Source organism: Dromiciops gliroides, chromosome 3, assembly GCF_019393635.1.
Source record: "Dromiciops gliroides isolate mDroGli1 chromosome 3, mDroGli1.pri, whole genome shotgun sequence".
NCBI lineage: Eukaryota > Metazoa > Chordata > Mammalia > Microbiotheria > Microbiotheriidae > Dromiciops > Dromiciops gliroides.
Genome location: NC_057863.1, coordinates 573,529,149 through 573,545,530, shown reverse-complemented (window position 1 = coordinate 573,545,530; position 16,382 = coordinate 573,529,149). Strand labels below are relative to the sequence as shown.

The following is a 16,382-nucleotide window of genomic DNA, read 5'->3' as shown; positions in this document are numbered from 1 at the left end:
ACCAATACACTTTTTTTTGGTGGGGCAATGAGGGTTAAGTGACTTGTCCAGGGTCACACAGCTAGTAAGTGTCAAGTGCCAATGCACTTTTAAACAATCATCAGCAGTAATTTTATTTATTTTTTTTTAGTATACTTTAGCATCTCAGGACTCCAGAACTCAAAACTATCCACCAGCCTCAGCTTCCCCAGTAGGCAGAGATTACAAGTATGTGTCACTATGTCCAGCTACCTTCTATCTCCTAAAAGTGGCTTTGCAATGTAAGAGTCGCTTATAGAATCCTTCCTCCATTCTTTATAACCTATTGATTGGTAAGAAAATTTGGACTTTTCACCCTGATTACTGAGGCAAAACTCAGGACAAAGAGAATTAAAAGGAGTTCATTATAAGTATGTCAAGGTAGCAACACACTGATGAGCTGATCACTGAAGATCAGCAGTGGCTTCAAGGTGGGGACAGCTTTTATAAGTAACTTTAAGACTATCCAGACATTTCAGCAAAAAAGGTTGGGCCCTTGTATCTCAGTTCTTCCCCAAGGTGACAAGAAAGTGACAGTTTGCAGGTAGGGGTACGGACAAAGAACAGGTAATACAAAAACTCCAAACTTGGTGTCTCCTTCCCCACCAGAGCCCTCCCCCAATACTGGTTAATGAGCAGGGCTGGGAACAATAGTATACTGAATCACCATGGCTTCCAACATACTTACCTTTTTTCTAATTCTTCTTCCTCATCAAAATCAACAGTCTTTCCAACGAAGTTGTCTTTACTTTCAAAAACCAAAAAATTAAAACCAAAATTAGACATATCCTCTAAATGTGTTGTTTAAATCACTTATAATTACCAAAACTGCAAGGTCTATCAAAAAGGCCCCATGTCAATATCTAAATATCATAAGTGATATGATAAAAAAGCTGGCCTTTTTTGGGTTATCATACAGTAAACTGTATTTTTATATGGATGATCCCCTTCTGTATATTTTGCATCTGTAAGAGACTTCTCCCTTGTGTATATAAAAATCAACGTACCCATCTTTTCCTTCAGGATTTCGTGTGGGGAATATTGCATTTTTTAATCTGTCAAAGAAGTCAAATTGCAGAATTAGGTACCATTTAACTCACAACTTTCAGGTTTATAAACTTCTTTCCCCTCAACAACCCAGTGAAGTAGAAAGTGAACCCAAAGTATAATGATTTAAACTGTGTTCTCTGGATTCCTTGGAAATGCACATTTTTTAAAAAATTATATTTGTGATAATGCTACTCACTGAACCCAGTTCTTAACTCTTGATTACAGAGAAGGACATGTTCTGTCTTTCTCTGCAAAAGTCAGCATAACTTCTAAATTTAATTCTTATATCACTCATAAAGACTTATAGAGGAGGGACAGCTAGGTGGGGCAGTGGTTAAAGCACCAGCCCTGGATTCAGGAGGACCTGAGTTCATATTCAGCTCAGATACTTGACACTTACTAGCTGTGTGACCCTGGGCAAGTCACTTAACCCTCATTGCCCCACCAAAAAAACCCCCCAAAAAACCTAACCCTTCTAGAGGAAAGTTGGAGTTAGAATATCTGAAGGATGGTTTGGAAGCAGCCCTACATAATTTGAATAGTCTGGCTCAACTGCCCTGGGGGAAGGTTGAGATTGAGAGTAGAGAACCATTAGGGAGAGGTTTTGCTACACCCCAAGGACCTGGATTTAGCAGGAAGTGTTGGTATGAGTAGAAGATACACTGGCCGGAAGCTGAGGGTGGAGAGAAGGCATGTAGTATAGAGTTTGCATAGGTTTGCCTATAGACATATCTGAGATACAAGGATTAAGCATTCCTGAAACTCTCCAGAGAGCTTCCCACAGAGGCTTCAGATAGTGCAGATTATGAAAGCTTGGGAATAGCAGTGAGCTCTAAATACACTTGGAGGATCTTCCTATGTGGACCAGATGGTCCTCTGGAAAAGGTCAGCACTGGGACCTAAATGGCATTATTTCTGGGAATAGTGTTAACAACAACAAAATGAGGGATAAAGCCAGAACGAGAGCTGAAGCAGGATAGCTAAAATGGAAACTGAGGAGCATAAAAGACTACTAAAATGTCAGGAAGATCCAGATTTAAATCTCTCCCCTGACACTATTGATGTGAACATGCCCCCCTAAAGCTCCATTTGGTAGACTGAAACTGAGCAAGCATTAACTGTATGTGTTCTGTCTAACCCACCAGAAAGGGGAAATCTAAGCATGTTCCTTCTTACACCTTGGGTTTCAGTTTCTCGTTAACCATCTAAACTGAATCAAGACAAGAGTAGAGTATTTCTTTCCTTCTTTCCATTGTCTACAATTACCATCTTATTCACCCTGAAGAGAGGGACTAATATAGGATCACAGGCAGGATATTGTGAGGTCTAAATGAGATAATGGATATAAAACATTTGGCAAACCTTAAAGCACTATATTAATATCAGCAGCTATTATTATTGTTCTTAGCCTCTCCTCACCAGACCTTCTGTCTATATTCTTGCTTTATATAGAATAAAACAGGAGTATGCCATTAAATGAGTGATAACCTCCCTCCCCCACCCCAGTTTAGATACCCATTATTAATATTTTCTTAAATCTAGACAATCAAGAAGGCAATAATAATTCAAATCCTGATTTTTGCAGTGTAAATGGTCACACTGAAATTTTAATCATCTTGCAATGGTTAGAGCTTGTTTCAGCAGACTTGAGGATTTCGATATGGAACTGACTACAGAGATCATCCAGTTCAAATTCTCTCATTGGAAACAGAGGCTCAAGAGAGGTTGAGGTCAAATAGAAGCAGATTAGATGGAATTCAAACCCAGGTCCTTGAATGTGAAGAGATCTGAATTCAAATCCCATCTCTCACATTTACAAATTGCATGGACACAAGCAAACACTGAATTTCTCCAAGACTCAGTTTTCATTACTGTAAAATTAAGAAAGATGTACCACCCTCACAAGGTTGCTATTAATGTGAAATGAGATGCCAGCTATTGTATTGTATTGTATTGTATTGTATTGTATTGTTGTTGTTATTTAGTCATTTCAGTTATGTCTGACTCTTCATTTGTCCATTTGGGGTTTTCTTGGTAAAGATACTGGTATGGTTTGACATTCCCTTCTCATTTTACAGATGAAGAAACTGAAGCAAACAGGGTTAAATGACTTGCCCAGGTAGAAAGTGCTTGAGACCAGATTTGAACTCAGAAAGATGTTTTCATGATTCCGAGCCCAGTGATCTATGTGCTGCACTGCCTAGCTGCTCTATTATTATTGTGTAAATTGATGTAAACAAAACTAAATCCCTAACGGATGTATAGATGCCTGCAAGGGAAGGAGTAAGCATTTCCCTAATAATAAGTCTTTTTTTTCAGTTAGCAATCAAAATTTGCTACTTTTACCAATTTACCAATTTTTATTTTTATATTTTAAATTTACTAAAAGACCTAGTATAGTTGCCTCAATAGGTCACAAACACCACAGACAATATTTAAAGACCTCATTGAATTTTTTTTTCATCAGACAAGGCCTAAAGGGAGTATATGTTGTCTCCAGAGTTGTTTTTTGAGTTGTGGCTGCTAGCTTGAGCTAAATAATTTTAAAGGGTAAGGAATATCCTGTGGAATAGCAACAGAGGATAATCTGTTGCTATATAGGGGACAATAAACAAAACATAAATTACAAGGGGGGCAGCTAGGTGACGCAGTGGATAGAGCACCGGCCCTGGAGTCAGGAGTACCTGAGTTCAAATCCGGCCTCAGACATTTAACACTTACTAGCTATGTGACCCTGGGCAAGTCACTTAACCCCAATTGCCTCACTAAAAAACAAAAAGCAAAACAAAACAAAAAACCATAAGTTACAATTGTCCAGTATATTTCTTGCGTGTAGCTTCTATATGACAAAGATTAATTAAATAAGTTATTGGAGTGGGAGGAAAGTAATACAGTTATTCCTTCCACATCATGGGAGTTAGTGGTACAGGTGCCCTGGAGATCCGGAAAATCTGCATAAAAATTTTTAGCCCTCCTTTAGTACCAGATATTTCTGAATTATTATGATATTAAAATATATGTTGATATTATACAGTACTATACATATATTTTATGTATTTCTGAGTTTTTAAACTTTTTCTGTGTCATCTGCTGGCTTTCACATGTCATCAACAGCTTCTGCGAAACTCCTCCAAAATTCCCATTTAATTTCTTATGCCAACCCGAGATATATTGAAACCATGAAGGGGACAGTTGTGATGGAGAAGAGATAATTGTATTATTTACCCTGAAAAATCTGGCTTCAGAGGGGGGAAATGAGGTGGGATTATGATCTTTAAGACCCTTACAAGACCAAGTAACTATGATCATTGGGTAACTCTTTTCTAGTACTCTCAGAAAAGTACATTGGGCCCTAAGAAGCAGCTAACTGCCACTGTCTGGATCCCTCAGGCTGTGACACAGGTGTGCCTAAGAAAATGGGAAATAGCTCAGAAGGTATTGGGAAGAATGCATCAATACTGTAGAACATTGTATAATTAAAGTAAAGAGAAATGATTCTCTTCCAAGTATCATTCTTCCTTTTTAGCACTATTAAAATAACTTTTTAGGGAATGGTTGTAAAAAAAATCACATATGAATATAATAGAATATTATTGTGCAGTAAGAAATGACAAATATGAAAAATTCAGAAAAATTTTAAAGATTTATATGAACTGATACAGAGCTAATAAGTAAAACCAAAATAATATATACAATGACCACAACAATACAAATCAAAAGATCACTAAAGCTAAGTTGAACTCTGAATAATGGGGGGAGGAGAATCATCATCAAAGGTCCTGGAGAAGAGATAATAAAATATTCCTCCTCCCTCATGGCAGAGAAGTGAGGGACATGTAGGACAGAATAATGAATATCATGTCAGACAAATTGTCTGGTTTAAATATTTTCAATTATTATTTGTCGTCACAAAAAAGGAGGACTGATTATGGGCATGTCCCAATGTATCTGAACCTCAGTCTCTCCATTCATAAAATAAGGGATGCTGGGCTAAATGAACTTTAAGATCTATTCCAACTCAAATCCACTCATCCCATGACTAGAAGATCCTCATCAACCAGAACAGAGATAAGAGTTGAAAAAAGGTAGAGAAGCACAAGGTGGATTCAAGAGAAATTAGTTATGGAACTACATTAGTATCCTGCAGTTCTATCCCTCTACTTATATTGCTTTTTCCCCCATGACCTTGTGGGTATTAGAAATCTGTATCCTATGTTAAAATATCTAAATTTAAATAAGTTAAATAAGGACCAATAGGGCATAAAAGATGGAAAGCCCTTCTTAAAATCAAGAAGAGCTGTCTGCTAGTCCCACCTTTGATACATACAGTTATTCCTTCCACATTGCAACTTCCCCCATTGTGGTTTCAATATATCACAAGTTGGCATAAGAAATTAAATGGGATAAAACACTAGCCCTGGATTCAGGAGGACCTGAGTTCAAATCCAGTCTCAGACACTTGACACTTACTAGCTGTGTGAACCTGGGCAAGTCACTTAACCCTCATTGCCCTGCAAAAAAAAAAAATGGGAATTTTGGGGGAGTTTTGTGGAAGCTGCCAATGACATGCAAAGGCCAATAGATGACATGGAAAAAGTTTAGAAACTCAGAAAAGCAGGATTATTATAAAAAGAAGATACCAGTAGACTATGGAATCATATGAGAAAAGGCTAAGTCCTTATATGATATCCTAAAGGAAAATGAAGATGAATTCCTATCCCTATGGATTTTATGTGGATTTTCCACATTTCAGGGATGCTGCACCCCTAAACCCTGCAATGTGGAAGTGAGTATGACCAGAACCACATGTCATTCAACTTCTTAATGCCCATTTAGAGAAACTATTTACACAGAATTCCTGGAATGAGGCAAGAAAATACAGAAAAATATTGAGTCACTGAACAAAAGCTTCTGTACCATCTGAAAAGAACTCTGAATAAATTCTCTTATGTTCTTCACTATGCATCTGCTACCCTGCCCAGGTTTCAACTGCACAGAAGAAGAGGCCCCTTCCCAGGATAAGCTCATCACTTCTAAACTTATCCCCATGCTACTAACTCAAGCCTTGATTGATACCACCTCCCTCAACCTCCTTTTTCCCTCTGATTGGAAAGCTGGAGGGTGGGGTAGCAGACTCCTCCCAATGCCTTCCTTTATAGAGGGCAGAGTCAGAGAGGTGGCTCAGTAGATAAAGCACCTGGCTTGAAGTCAGTAAGATTCATCTTCCTGATGGCCACAGACATTTATAAGCTATGTGACCCTGGGCAAGTCACTTCACTATTTGCCTCAGTTTCCTCATCTGTAAAATGAGCTGAAGAAGAAAATGCAAACCACTCCATTATCTTTGCCAAGAAAACCCCAAATGGGGTCAGACACAACTCAACAACAAAGAGGGCAGAAATTGGACTCTCAGATCACTTCTCTTTGTATCTGCTGCCCTGCCTGGTTTCAACTCCATGAAACAAGATAATCAGGAGGGTAGCCCTTGATGTCCCCCTTCCCCTTTGTTTTCCTGCCTCCCTTTGTGTGTCATCTCCCCATCTAGATTGTAAACTCCTTGAGAGCAGGGACTGACTTTCTTTTTATTAGTTGTATCACTAGGGCTTAGCACAGTGCCTGGTGTGTTGTGGGTAGTTAATAAATAAATATTTATTGGATTAGATTGGTGCAGTGGATAAGAGTGCTGCACTTGGAGTCAGAAAGACTCAAGTTCAAATCCTGTCTCAGACGCTTAATAGTTGTGTGATCCTGAGCAAGTCACTTAACCTCTGTTCCCTTCAGTTTTCTCATGTGTAAAATGGGTATAATAAAAGCACCTATTCCTCAGGGTTGTTGTGAGGATCAAATGAGATTTACAAAACACTTTGCAAACCTTAAAGTACTACATATGGGGGCAGCTAGGTGGTGCAGTAGATAAAGCACTGGCCCTAGATTCAGTAGGACCTGAGTTCAAATCCAGATCAGACATTTGACACTTACTAGTGTAATCCTGGGCAAGTCACTTAATCCTCATTGTCCCCCCACACACACACACAAAAAGCACCACATAAATGTTATTATTATTAATTGTATGATTACTATTTCCTCTGAAGCACAAGGATGACTTCTGAATACCTCTTTTCATCTTAGCTGCCCCCTTTTCTATTTAGGTAGAAAAATGAGGGCTATCATAAGATGATGTGAGAAAACCATCATACAAAAGTAACAGTACCAACTTGCTCCATAGGAACAGTGAATAGGCTATGAAAGAGATACTTTAAAATTACATTTAGCATGAAGTCATCATCATCTGAACTCAAATATTAACTTAAATTTGACTGAATTCTCTGAATTTGCCAGTGCTATTAAAATAATCTCTTGTTGTTCCTTCATTCTCAGAGGACCATGACATCAGGGTGATGTCATGACTTGCAATGAATTAGATTTAAGTGAGGGAGGGCTGTGCAAGGTCATCAATCTCACTCTCTCCATCTGGGTTCAGTGGCAAGATATATATCAGGATGACTGGAGATGATCCCTGATGTTTAAGGCAACTGGGGGGTAAGTGCCCAGGGTCACACAGCTAGTGAGTGTCTGAAGTGAGATTTGAAGTCAGGTCCTCACAACTTCAGGGCCAGTGTTCTATCCACTGGGCCACCTAGTTGCCTCAAAATAATCTCTTAAAATTACACAGGCAGGGGGCGGTTAGGTGGCTCAGTAGATAAAGCACTGGCCCTGGATTCAGGAGTACCTGAGTTCAAATCCGGCCTCAGACACTTGACACTTACTAGCTGTGTGACCCTGGGCAAGTCACTTAACCCCCATTGCCCCACAAAAACAACAACAACACCAAAAAAAAAAACAAACAAAAAAATTACACAGGCAGTCATAATTTCAGTAATATACAAGAGCAAAGAATTCAGGAGTTGTAGGTATGAAACAAGCTCAAAAGTGATGGCATTTTGTTTCTTCAAAAGACCAACATTAGCTGGTACTACTTCCCATTATGATGGACCGCGGAATAAAGTAAAGCTTCTTAAACTGTGGGTCATGACCCCATATGGGGTCACATAACTGAATGTGGAGGTTGTGAAAAATTTGGCAACAGTAAAAGGTTATGTATACTTATTTTATATAACAATATACCCTGGGCCATGAGTGGAAAAAGTTTAAGAAGCCCTGGAATAAAGTAAGCACAGTAACCTAACTTCATTTTTTTGTGATCTAAGAGATGTGTACTTTGGGAGGTTATCTTGGGGGGTTTTTTGTTTGCTTTTTGCAATGCAAGAAAGTTTGGCATTGGTAATGGTTGTTGGTTGAGGACTATTCCCAACAAGTCTCAAATTGGACTTAAGGTTGTATTTAAGGTACTTTAAGATGACATACAATATAGGGTATGTGAGAAGAATGTTTAATATGGAGAAAGGGGTGGAAGGATGGGACACCACTTTTATCTGAAATCGACAAAAAAGAGTTGCACACATACAAAAATCTTTTCTTTGTGTCCTGCTGTATGTATAGAAATGCTCCTTTTCCAGGGCATTTAAGTTCAGAACTTAAATGAAATTTAAAAGATAACACGCCTGCAAAAAGAAAAAAGAAAAAAAGAAAAAAGTTCCATCTTTTTTGGGGCAGCTAGGTGGCGCAGTGGATAAATCACCAGCCCTGGATTTAGGAGGACCTGAGTTCAAATACAGCCTCAGACACTTGACACTTACTAGCTGTGTGACCCTGGGCAAGTCACTTAACCCTCATTGCCCCGGAAAAAAAAGGGAAAAAAAAAGATAACATGAAGCAGCTTGTCAAAAATAAGGATAAATAATCATCCATTCATTCTAAAAAATTACTTAATACAAGTAAATTTCCTGGATGTTTATGAAACATAAGCTTTGGTTAACATCAAATTTCTACCTTTTATGAAAAGTGAGAGACACAGCTAAACCTCCTGTTCCAAAAGTAAGAAATTATATTTGGAAATCAGTAATTGTGTATCATTTACTTAGCTCACTTACTTACGTAATAGATCTGATAGTTCCAAGAATTTCAGTTACTGTTAATAAGGTGTTATGTGTCTTCTCTGAAAGGTAGACACTAAGTTTTCTTCTTTCATTTCTAAGGGAGAAAAGGAATCATACAGTTGCATTTTATCTATGTTTCATCCGAAAAGAAATTCTCCAAAGTGTGAGAGAGAGAAACACTTCTCATAATTCAAATAAGATAATAGTGGTAAAGTACTTAGCACAATGCATGAATATAGTAGGCATTATGTAAATACTTATTCCCTTAATCAAATTTTAACCAATATTTCTAAAACACATATTTGCAAATTTATCAAGAATCACTAAATCCATAACTTTTTTTTTCAGGTTTAGAAAGATACTTGCATATGCTTTAACCCCTGAGCATTTTAGAAGTTCACAAAATAAATTAAGAAAAATGGTTTTTAATTTGCCTAATCAAATATATATATGTGTGTGTATACACACACACACACATATATATATTTACTTATATATTTACATATACATATATATATTTGGTTAGGCAAATTAAAAACCATTTTTCTTTATTTATTGTACCAATTTAATGATGCAGTTTATTTATATATTTAATAATTTATTTTAATATATTTGTTGAATAATTTATTGATTGATTAATGTATTTATTCCATCAATCCAAGTTGTGCTCAAGCACAATGAATCTGCCACATTTGACCTTAAAATTACTAGGATTACTTAGTGCTCAGAAAGGTATGGAACAAAAAGCTTTTTAAGCCCAGTTTTAACATACTTATTGAATTGCTACTGGTAATCTTCAAAATAGGGGGAAACATCACGGAGAAACATCCTATTTGGGTAAAGGACAAAAAGAGATTTGGGAGAAGTTGTACTTTGGGTCATTTCACTCCATTTTGTTGATATTACCCATGGAAATGTGACACCCATGCCGCAGGAGAGGAAGGGAAGTTGCCTGAAGAATAGCCCTGTGCATGGGAGGGAGGCTTTTCATTTGATATAGAGTGCTGGAAACAAACAGAGGGAGAAGCATTCTAGTGACCAGAAAGAGAGAGAGAAAACTCTTGAATAGCTTTTTGAATAGAATTAGCTTGATTAGCTAATGGGAGTCCTGGAGCCACAGACACATGAGAAAAACTGACATTCCAACACTTCCCTTGATTCTCAGTGCTTGTATCACCAGAGATTGCTAAGAATAAGCTGCTCTAATGACCAAACACTATTCCATAGGACTCATGATCAAGCATGCTACTCACATCCTGACAGAAAGGTGATAGACTCAGAGTACAGATTGAGACTTTTAAAAAAATGTGGCCAAAGCAAGGATTTATTTGCTTGACTATAAAAGTTTGTAGCAGGGATTTTGTTTTCCTCCATTTCCCAATGGTTGGGGTTGGGGAGGGATGTGGGAGGCATAGAAGGCAAATCTTCATGAAAATAAAATGACATTTAATTTTTTTTTTTAGTGAGGCAATTGGGGTTAAGTGACTTGCCCAGGGTCACACAGCTAGTGTAAAGTGTCTGAGGCCGAATTTGAACTCAGGTCCTCCTGGATTCAGGGCCGGTGCTCTATCCACTGCGCCACCTAGCTGCCCCTAATATTTAATTTTTTAAAAGAATGTACTCTGGGGCAGCTAGGTGGCGCAGTGGATAGAGCATCGGCCCTGAATCCAGGAGGACCTGAGTTCAAATTCGGCCTCAGACACTTTACACTTACTAGCTGTGTGACCCTGGGCAAGTCACTTAACCCCAATTGCCTCACACACACACAAAAAAGAATGTACTCTAATGCAGAAATATGTTTAATGTGATTGCACATATATAACCTATATCAGATTGCTTTCTGTCTTGGGGAGGGAGGGGAAGGAAGGGAAGGAGGGAAGGGAGAAAAATTTGAAACCAGAAATCTTATGAAAACAAGTGTTGAAAACTATTTCTATATGCAACTAGAAAATAATAAAATACTTTTATGATTTTAAAAAAAGAATGTACTGCTCTAGTAAGATTATTCTTTTTAAATAGAGCCATGGGACAGCTAGGTGGCACAATGGATAGAGCACCGGTCCTGAATCCAGGAGGACCTGACTTCAAATCTGGCCTCAGACACTTAACACTTACTAGCTGTGTGACCCTGGGCAAGTCACTTAACCCCAATTGCCTCACACACACACACACAAAAAAAAAAAAAAAAAGAAAAGGAAGTAAATTGAGCAGAGCTCCACCAAATCAAAAAGCCCATTTTCTTTTGTGTATTCTACCTTCAGTCTACACTAATCTACATAACCTTTTTTATCTTTCTTTCACAATTTACCATTATAAATATGTTTGCTCACTATTCATGTTGTCTTTTGTGTAATAAATATTTTGTGAGAAGGGTCTAGATTGGCTGAGTAAACTTACAATTACCCTCTCAAAGCAGGGAAGGACTACTTTCCTCTGAGAGGACCGGGGAAAGTAGATTTTCTTCTGAACCAAAATAGAGCATTATATTCCTAGACTGAAAATATGTGATGCATAAGTTGATAGGATACACAAGAATAAATGAGTCCTTCAACTCAGGAGCATGATAAAATCTCAGCGCAACCAAAGAGAAAGCAATATCACCAGTCGAGATTACTCTATGACTTCACATTTTTAATGGGTTTTGTCTTCTCAATGGGTGAGGGAGAGAGTGGGAAGAGGGAGAGAGTCTGGAACTTAAAATAAAATAAAAGTGAATAAAAAAGATAAAAACCTGTTCTTAGTTGTTTCTGGTTATTCAGGTCCTGGGTATCAAGGGATATGTTGAAGAGATGCCTTTTCCCAAATGCCTGTGGTCTCCTGTTACCCTTTCAAAACTCTGCTTTCTCTCTCTCTCTCTCTCTCTCTCTCTCTCTCTCTCTCTCTCTCTCTCTCTCTCTCTCTCTCTCTCATTCTCTCCCTCTCCTTTTCCTTGTCTTTCTCCAGCTCACTCTCTGCCAAATCCAAAGTCACATTTCCCTTCCATATAGCATATTCAATGTCACAGGCTCAGAAGCCTCTCACCCAATCAGGAGTCACATACCTCTATTGTACATAGCATTATAAAGTTGCCCTTCAGGAAACCAATGCCCCTGGGACAGGAGTGGTATAGAAATTGGATGTTATATTAGGATGGCACTACAAATCCAGACACCAGTGAAAAGTACAGTACTAGCTTAAAAAAAGTAACATGCATATAGAAGTGTGTGTGTGTGTGTGTGTGTGTGTGTGTGTGTGTGTGTGTGTGTGTGTGTGTGTGTGTGTGTGTGTGTGTGAGAGAGAGAGAGAGAGAGAGAGAGACAAGTAGCTAAACATGGAAAGGAAGATCAAATTCAATTCAACAAGGAACACTTATTAAATTTACTAGTGCTCCCCTCTCCGCAAGCAAAGTCTTTTAGTGTACTAAATAAATGTGAATTGTTATTATTAGGTTGAGAAGCTATACAGGATAATAGAAGATCTACCTTACAGTGAAAAAGACATGAATTCAAATCCTGCCCCTTAAACATAATAACAATGTCACTGCAGGCAACTCATAGGGACCTGGCAACTGTCCATAACTATAAATTGCAGATGATAGCCTCCTTGCTTTGTGGAGGGGGATTTCCATACCAATAGTCCTCATATAAATGAAATCAGGTAAAAAAAAAATTTATTTGAACTTGAGCTAAGCATTATCTGAATTTGAATAGTGACTTAAGACTGACTTCTTTATGGGAGAAACCACTAAGATAATAATCTGTAGAATTAGGTCCCACATTTATAGTGAGATGCCCATTTGTGGTTAAAAGACATGAGGGTCAACATTGTGTGGCTCACAGGGAAGGAAAGTAGACATCTCTAACCTATTCTCCCCCTACTCTTCTCCAAGGGAGACTTTCATTCCTTCCAGGGGGGAAGCAGGAAGTTGGAACCAGAGACCAGTCTGCACTCTTCAGAGAGAGGAGTTGGGCTAGAATTACATCTATCTTTTCCCTTAAATATTATTAGTCTAAGGGATATGACTGGGTTCAATCTAACTTCTGATCACTTTGTCATTTTGTAGGGGAAGGCGCACCCCAAGCTCTGTATCCAAGGTTTGACCCCTTTCCCACGTAATACCAGTTCCACACTGAACGCACATAGCAAATAATGAAGAAACCCATTTGTCCAAGTCATAGCAAGACAGAAATCAGAGAAGGTATACAAAAGAGAACATATATCAGACAATACTGAGCAAAGGAGCTCCCCCACTGGGAGAGAGAGAACTCAGCTTGACCAAAATAGATTGTCCTTGATCTCACCCAAGGGGAAATTCAGAGACTCAAAGTCTCTGGTGTAGCCAGCTGGGGATAGGGTCATGATAGAGACTGTCAATCACTCTCATGCCTTTCTAGAGTCTTTTCCTTCAGCAACCTGAAGTGGGATTGGCCTCTTCTATCTTCCCTCTTAAAGCTGGAAGCCAGAAGAGCCTGAAGCAACTCGATACTTGAAGAATCCTGAAGGCTGAGGAGTCCCAAACCAGTCCCCCAAACCAGGAGACTGCATGCACTCCCAAACCAGGAGTGTGCAGGGGTCGGGGGCCAGGAAGAAGGCCAACTGTCAGCTCCTCTTAGCCAAGAGAGACTGCTGCCAGCTACCTCAAAGGCCAGTGGAGGCGTCCCTGCATCTTCTTTGCAGAGGTAGGAAGAAGAAGGGGAGAGGGGACTGCTGGCTTAGGAAGTTCAAGGAGATCAGGGGAGATGGAGACAGATATGGCTGTCCCTCAGGGTTATTCTTCCTTCCCTCCCCTCCTTGCTTCCCCCAAATCATTACCTGATAAAATTGGAACCAGTATTAATTGTCCTTATGGATCTCCGAAGGAAAGAATCCCTTTTGGACCTTTTGGGGATAGTGGCATGTTCTAAAGATTTGGGTAAAGGTAAAGGTGAAATTCTGGAAGTGGTTGAGGGTGAGGTTGAGACTGGTAAGAAAGGGGCAGAGAAAGAAGACGTTCTCAACTGTTTATCATCTGAGACTTCACCTAATTTTTTCTCTGATAGAAAAGGAACTTTCTCCTGCCCAGGTGCCTTCTCCGCCCCCACCTTCTCTTTCTCGTCCTTTGTTTCCCTTCCTTTCTTTTCTTCTGCCATAGTGGTCTTTTCATCTTTTCTCTTTTTTCTTCTTTAAAACTCTTGTAACAAACTATCCTCTAATCTGAGCCTTCATCCTCCTGTTCAAGGTTAGGTCTAATTTCCCCCACATTCCCTTAATTAATTTCTTTCTTTTCCTTGGCCCCTGAGATTCAAGGAGTACAGGGACCAGAAAGGTGAGCCTAGTGGGGTAAAGAGAACCTGTTGCCTCTCATTCACGTTTTCCTCTAAAAAAACCTCCCCACCTCACTGAACCAACACTTCCCCTAGGGCAGACAGACACTTCTCTGGAGGTGGGTTGGGGAAAGAAGAAGTCAGCAACAGTACAAGGCTTTGAGAAAGGAGAGGGGAGGTGACATAGGACCCTATCACTAAGAAGTACCAGAAACCTGATGCTACAAGGAAGCCAGTACTGGAATAGAACTCAGTAGCCATGGCAACACCAAGCTTCAGGTTCTTACTACAGAAGCCAGGGCAAGCTAGATAGGAGTAGTTCAATCTTTGGTCTCAAAACAGAACACACACACACACACACACACAAAATTCTCTGAAGATTTAGGTTCCAAGGCTTAAAGGCTCCAGAAGCATAAAATCACAACACAAAGAGCTGGAGGACTAGACATTTTCTCTGATTCTCAGAACCTCTCAGACCTCTCCCAAATAGAAATTATGCACCAGAGATAAAGCAACTTCAGGTATCTCTGTGGTCTAGAACAGGGCTTTTTAAACTTTTTCTACTCAAGACCCCTTTTTGCTTATGTACATAAGATAGGTATACATAACATTTTACTGTTGCCAAATTTTTCGAGACCTCCACATTCAGTTATGCAACCCCATATGGGGTTACAACCCACAGTTAAATACGCGTTTGTCTAGAATACCAAGAACTAACAGAAGATAAAGACTCCATGAATTAACACTTAATTGACATTCACTCAGCACTTCTTCTCCCTCCTTCCATCATGGTCCCTTCAAGAAGGCTGCTTGGTTTTTTATTTTTTGAGGGGTAATGAGGGTTAAGTGACTTGCCCAGGGTCACACAGCTAGTAAATGTCAAGTGTCTGAGGCCAGGTTTGACCTCAGATCCTCCTGAATCCAGGGCCGGTGCTTTATCCACTGTGCCACCTAACTGCCCCCAAGAAGGATGCTGAGTCCATCACCTCTCTATCAGGATGGGAGTACCATTGGGTTTTTTTGGGGGGGCGGGGCAATGAGGGATAAGTGACTTGCCCAGGGTCACACAGCTAGTTAAGTGTCAAGTGTCTGAGGCTGGATTTGAACTCAGGTCCTCCTGAATCCAGGGCTGGTGCTTTATCCACTGTGCCACCTAGCTGCCCCAGGAGTACCATTCTTATTCACAAGTCCTATTGTGAGACATGGGTGCTGACTACCTTCTCAAAATAAGTTCTTTCAGAGGCAACTTTGGTATGATGAAAGCTTTTTATTACATTCTCATGAGAATGGACACCCACAGTAAAAATAATCAGTGAGTGCGAGTGCTAAGAGTGCGTAGCCTATATTTATCCTAAGCCCTAACAAGGTAAGTCCCTCCCCCAAGTCACCATATGTTGGTTACTTCAGGTTTACAATCTTCCCAGAAGAGTTCTAACTAAATTCCCCTTAATGTGTTACCTCTCCCAACCATATACACCTTCATGCAATGCATGATTGAAAATGGCCTGGAGATTTTAGGCATAGGTGGAAAAGTTAATATTAATAAGTCTATTAAGCAATCACAATAGTGACTAGGTTTGAACTTTTGCCTACTTTTACCAGAACACTGGCAAGAGTCACTTCAAACTGGTTTTTACCAGTTCTCCCTTTAACCTTGAAAAACTTACTTTTCTCAAATTCTTGAGTTGACATAATTCATTAGATAATATTGCCTGCTATTCCTTATATGGGCATGCTTTTCCCTAACTGAGAAGAGTCCACTAATTGAACAGATTGTTTATGCATCTCACACTATGGAAGACTGTCACAAAACACAAATTCACACCTTGACCCTCCCTCCGTCTTTCTAGTGCCGTGGAGATCCAAACTCAAAATTGGAAAAGTTTCCTGAGATTTGAATAGAGAACACCACAGTAGCATTCTGTGCTGCAACAGAGTTCTTCAGGGGGTGGAGGAACAAGGGGATGGAGTGGTACTCATGTCTGAGCTATAAAGCTCAAGCCTACCTTACTCCTGCTTCTTCCCAGTGTTAAGG

The 16,382-nt window shown here is 39.4% G+C and overlaps 1 protein-coding gene across 1 annotated transcript in view; it reads right to left on the bottom strand.

Annotated features, from left to right (window-relative positions):
• LOC122747963 (phosphatidylinositol 3,4,5-trisphosphate 3-phosphatase TPTE2-like) overlaps window positions 1–14,173 on the bottom strand; it is an 82,151-nt gene extending 67,978 nt beyond the window's left edge. Inside the window, exons 1-2 of the mRNA XM_043993725.1 lie at window positions 13,857–14,173; window positions 707–766 (exon numbers count right to left, since the gene is read on the bottom strand). Coding sequence (XP_043849660.1) covers window positions 707–766; window positions 13,857–14,173 — 377 coding nt within the window. The remainder of the gene's footprint in view (window positions 1–706; window positions 767–13,856) is intronic.
• Between the last annotated feature and the right edge of the window lie 2,209 nt (window positions 14,174–16,382).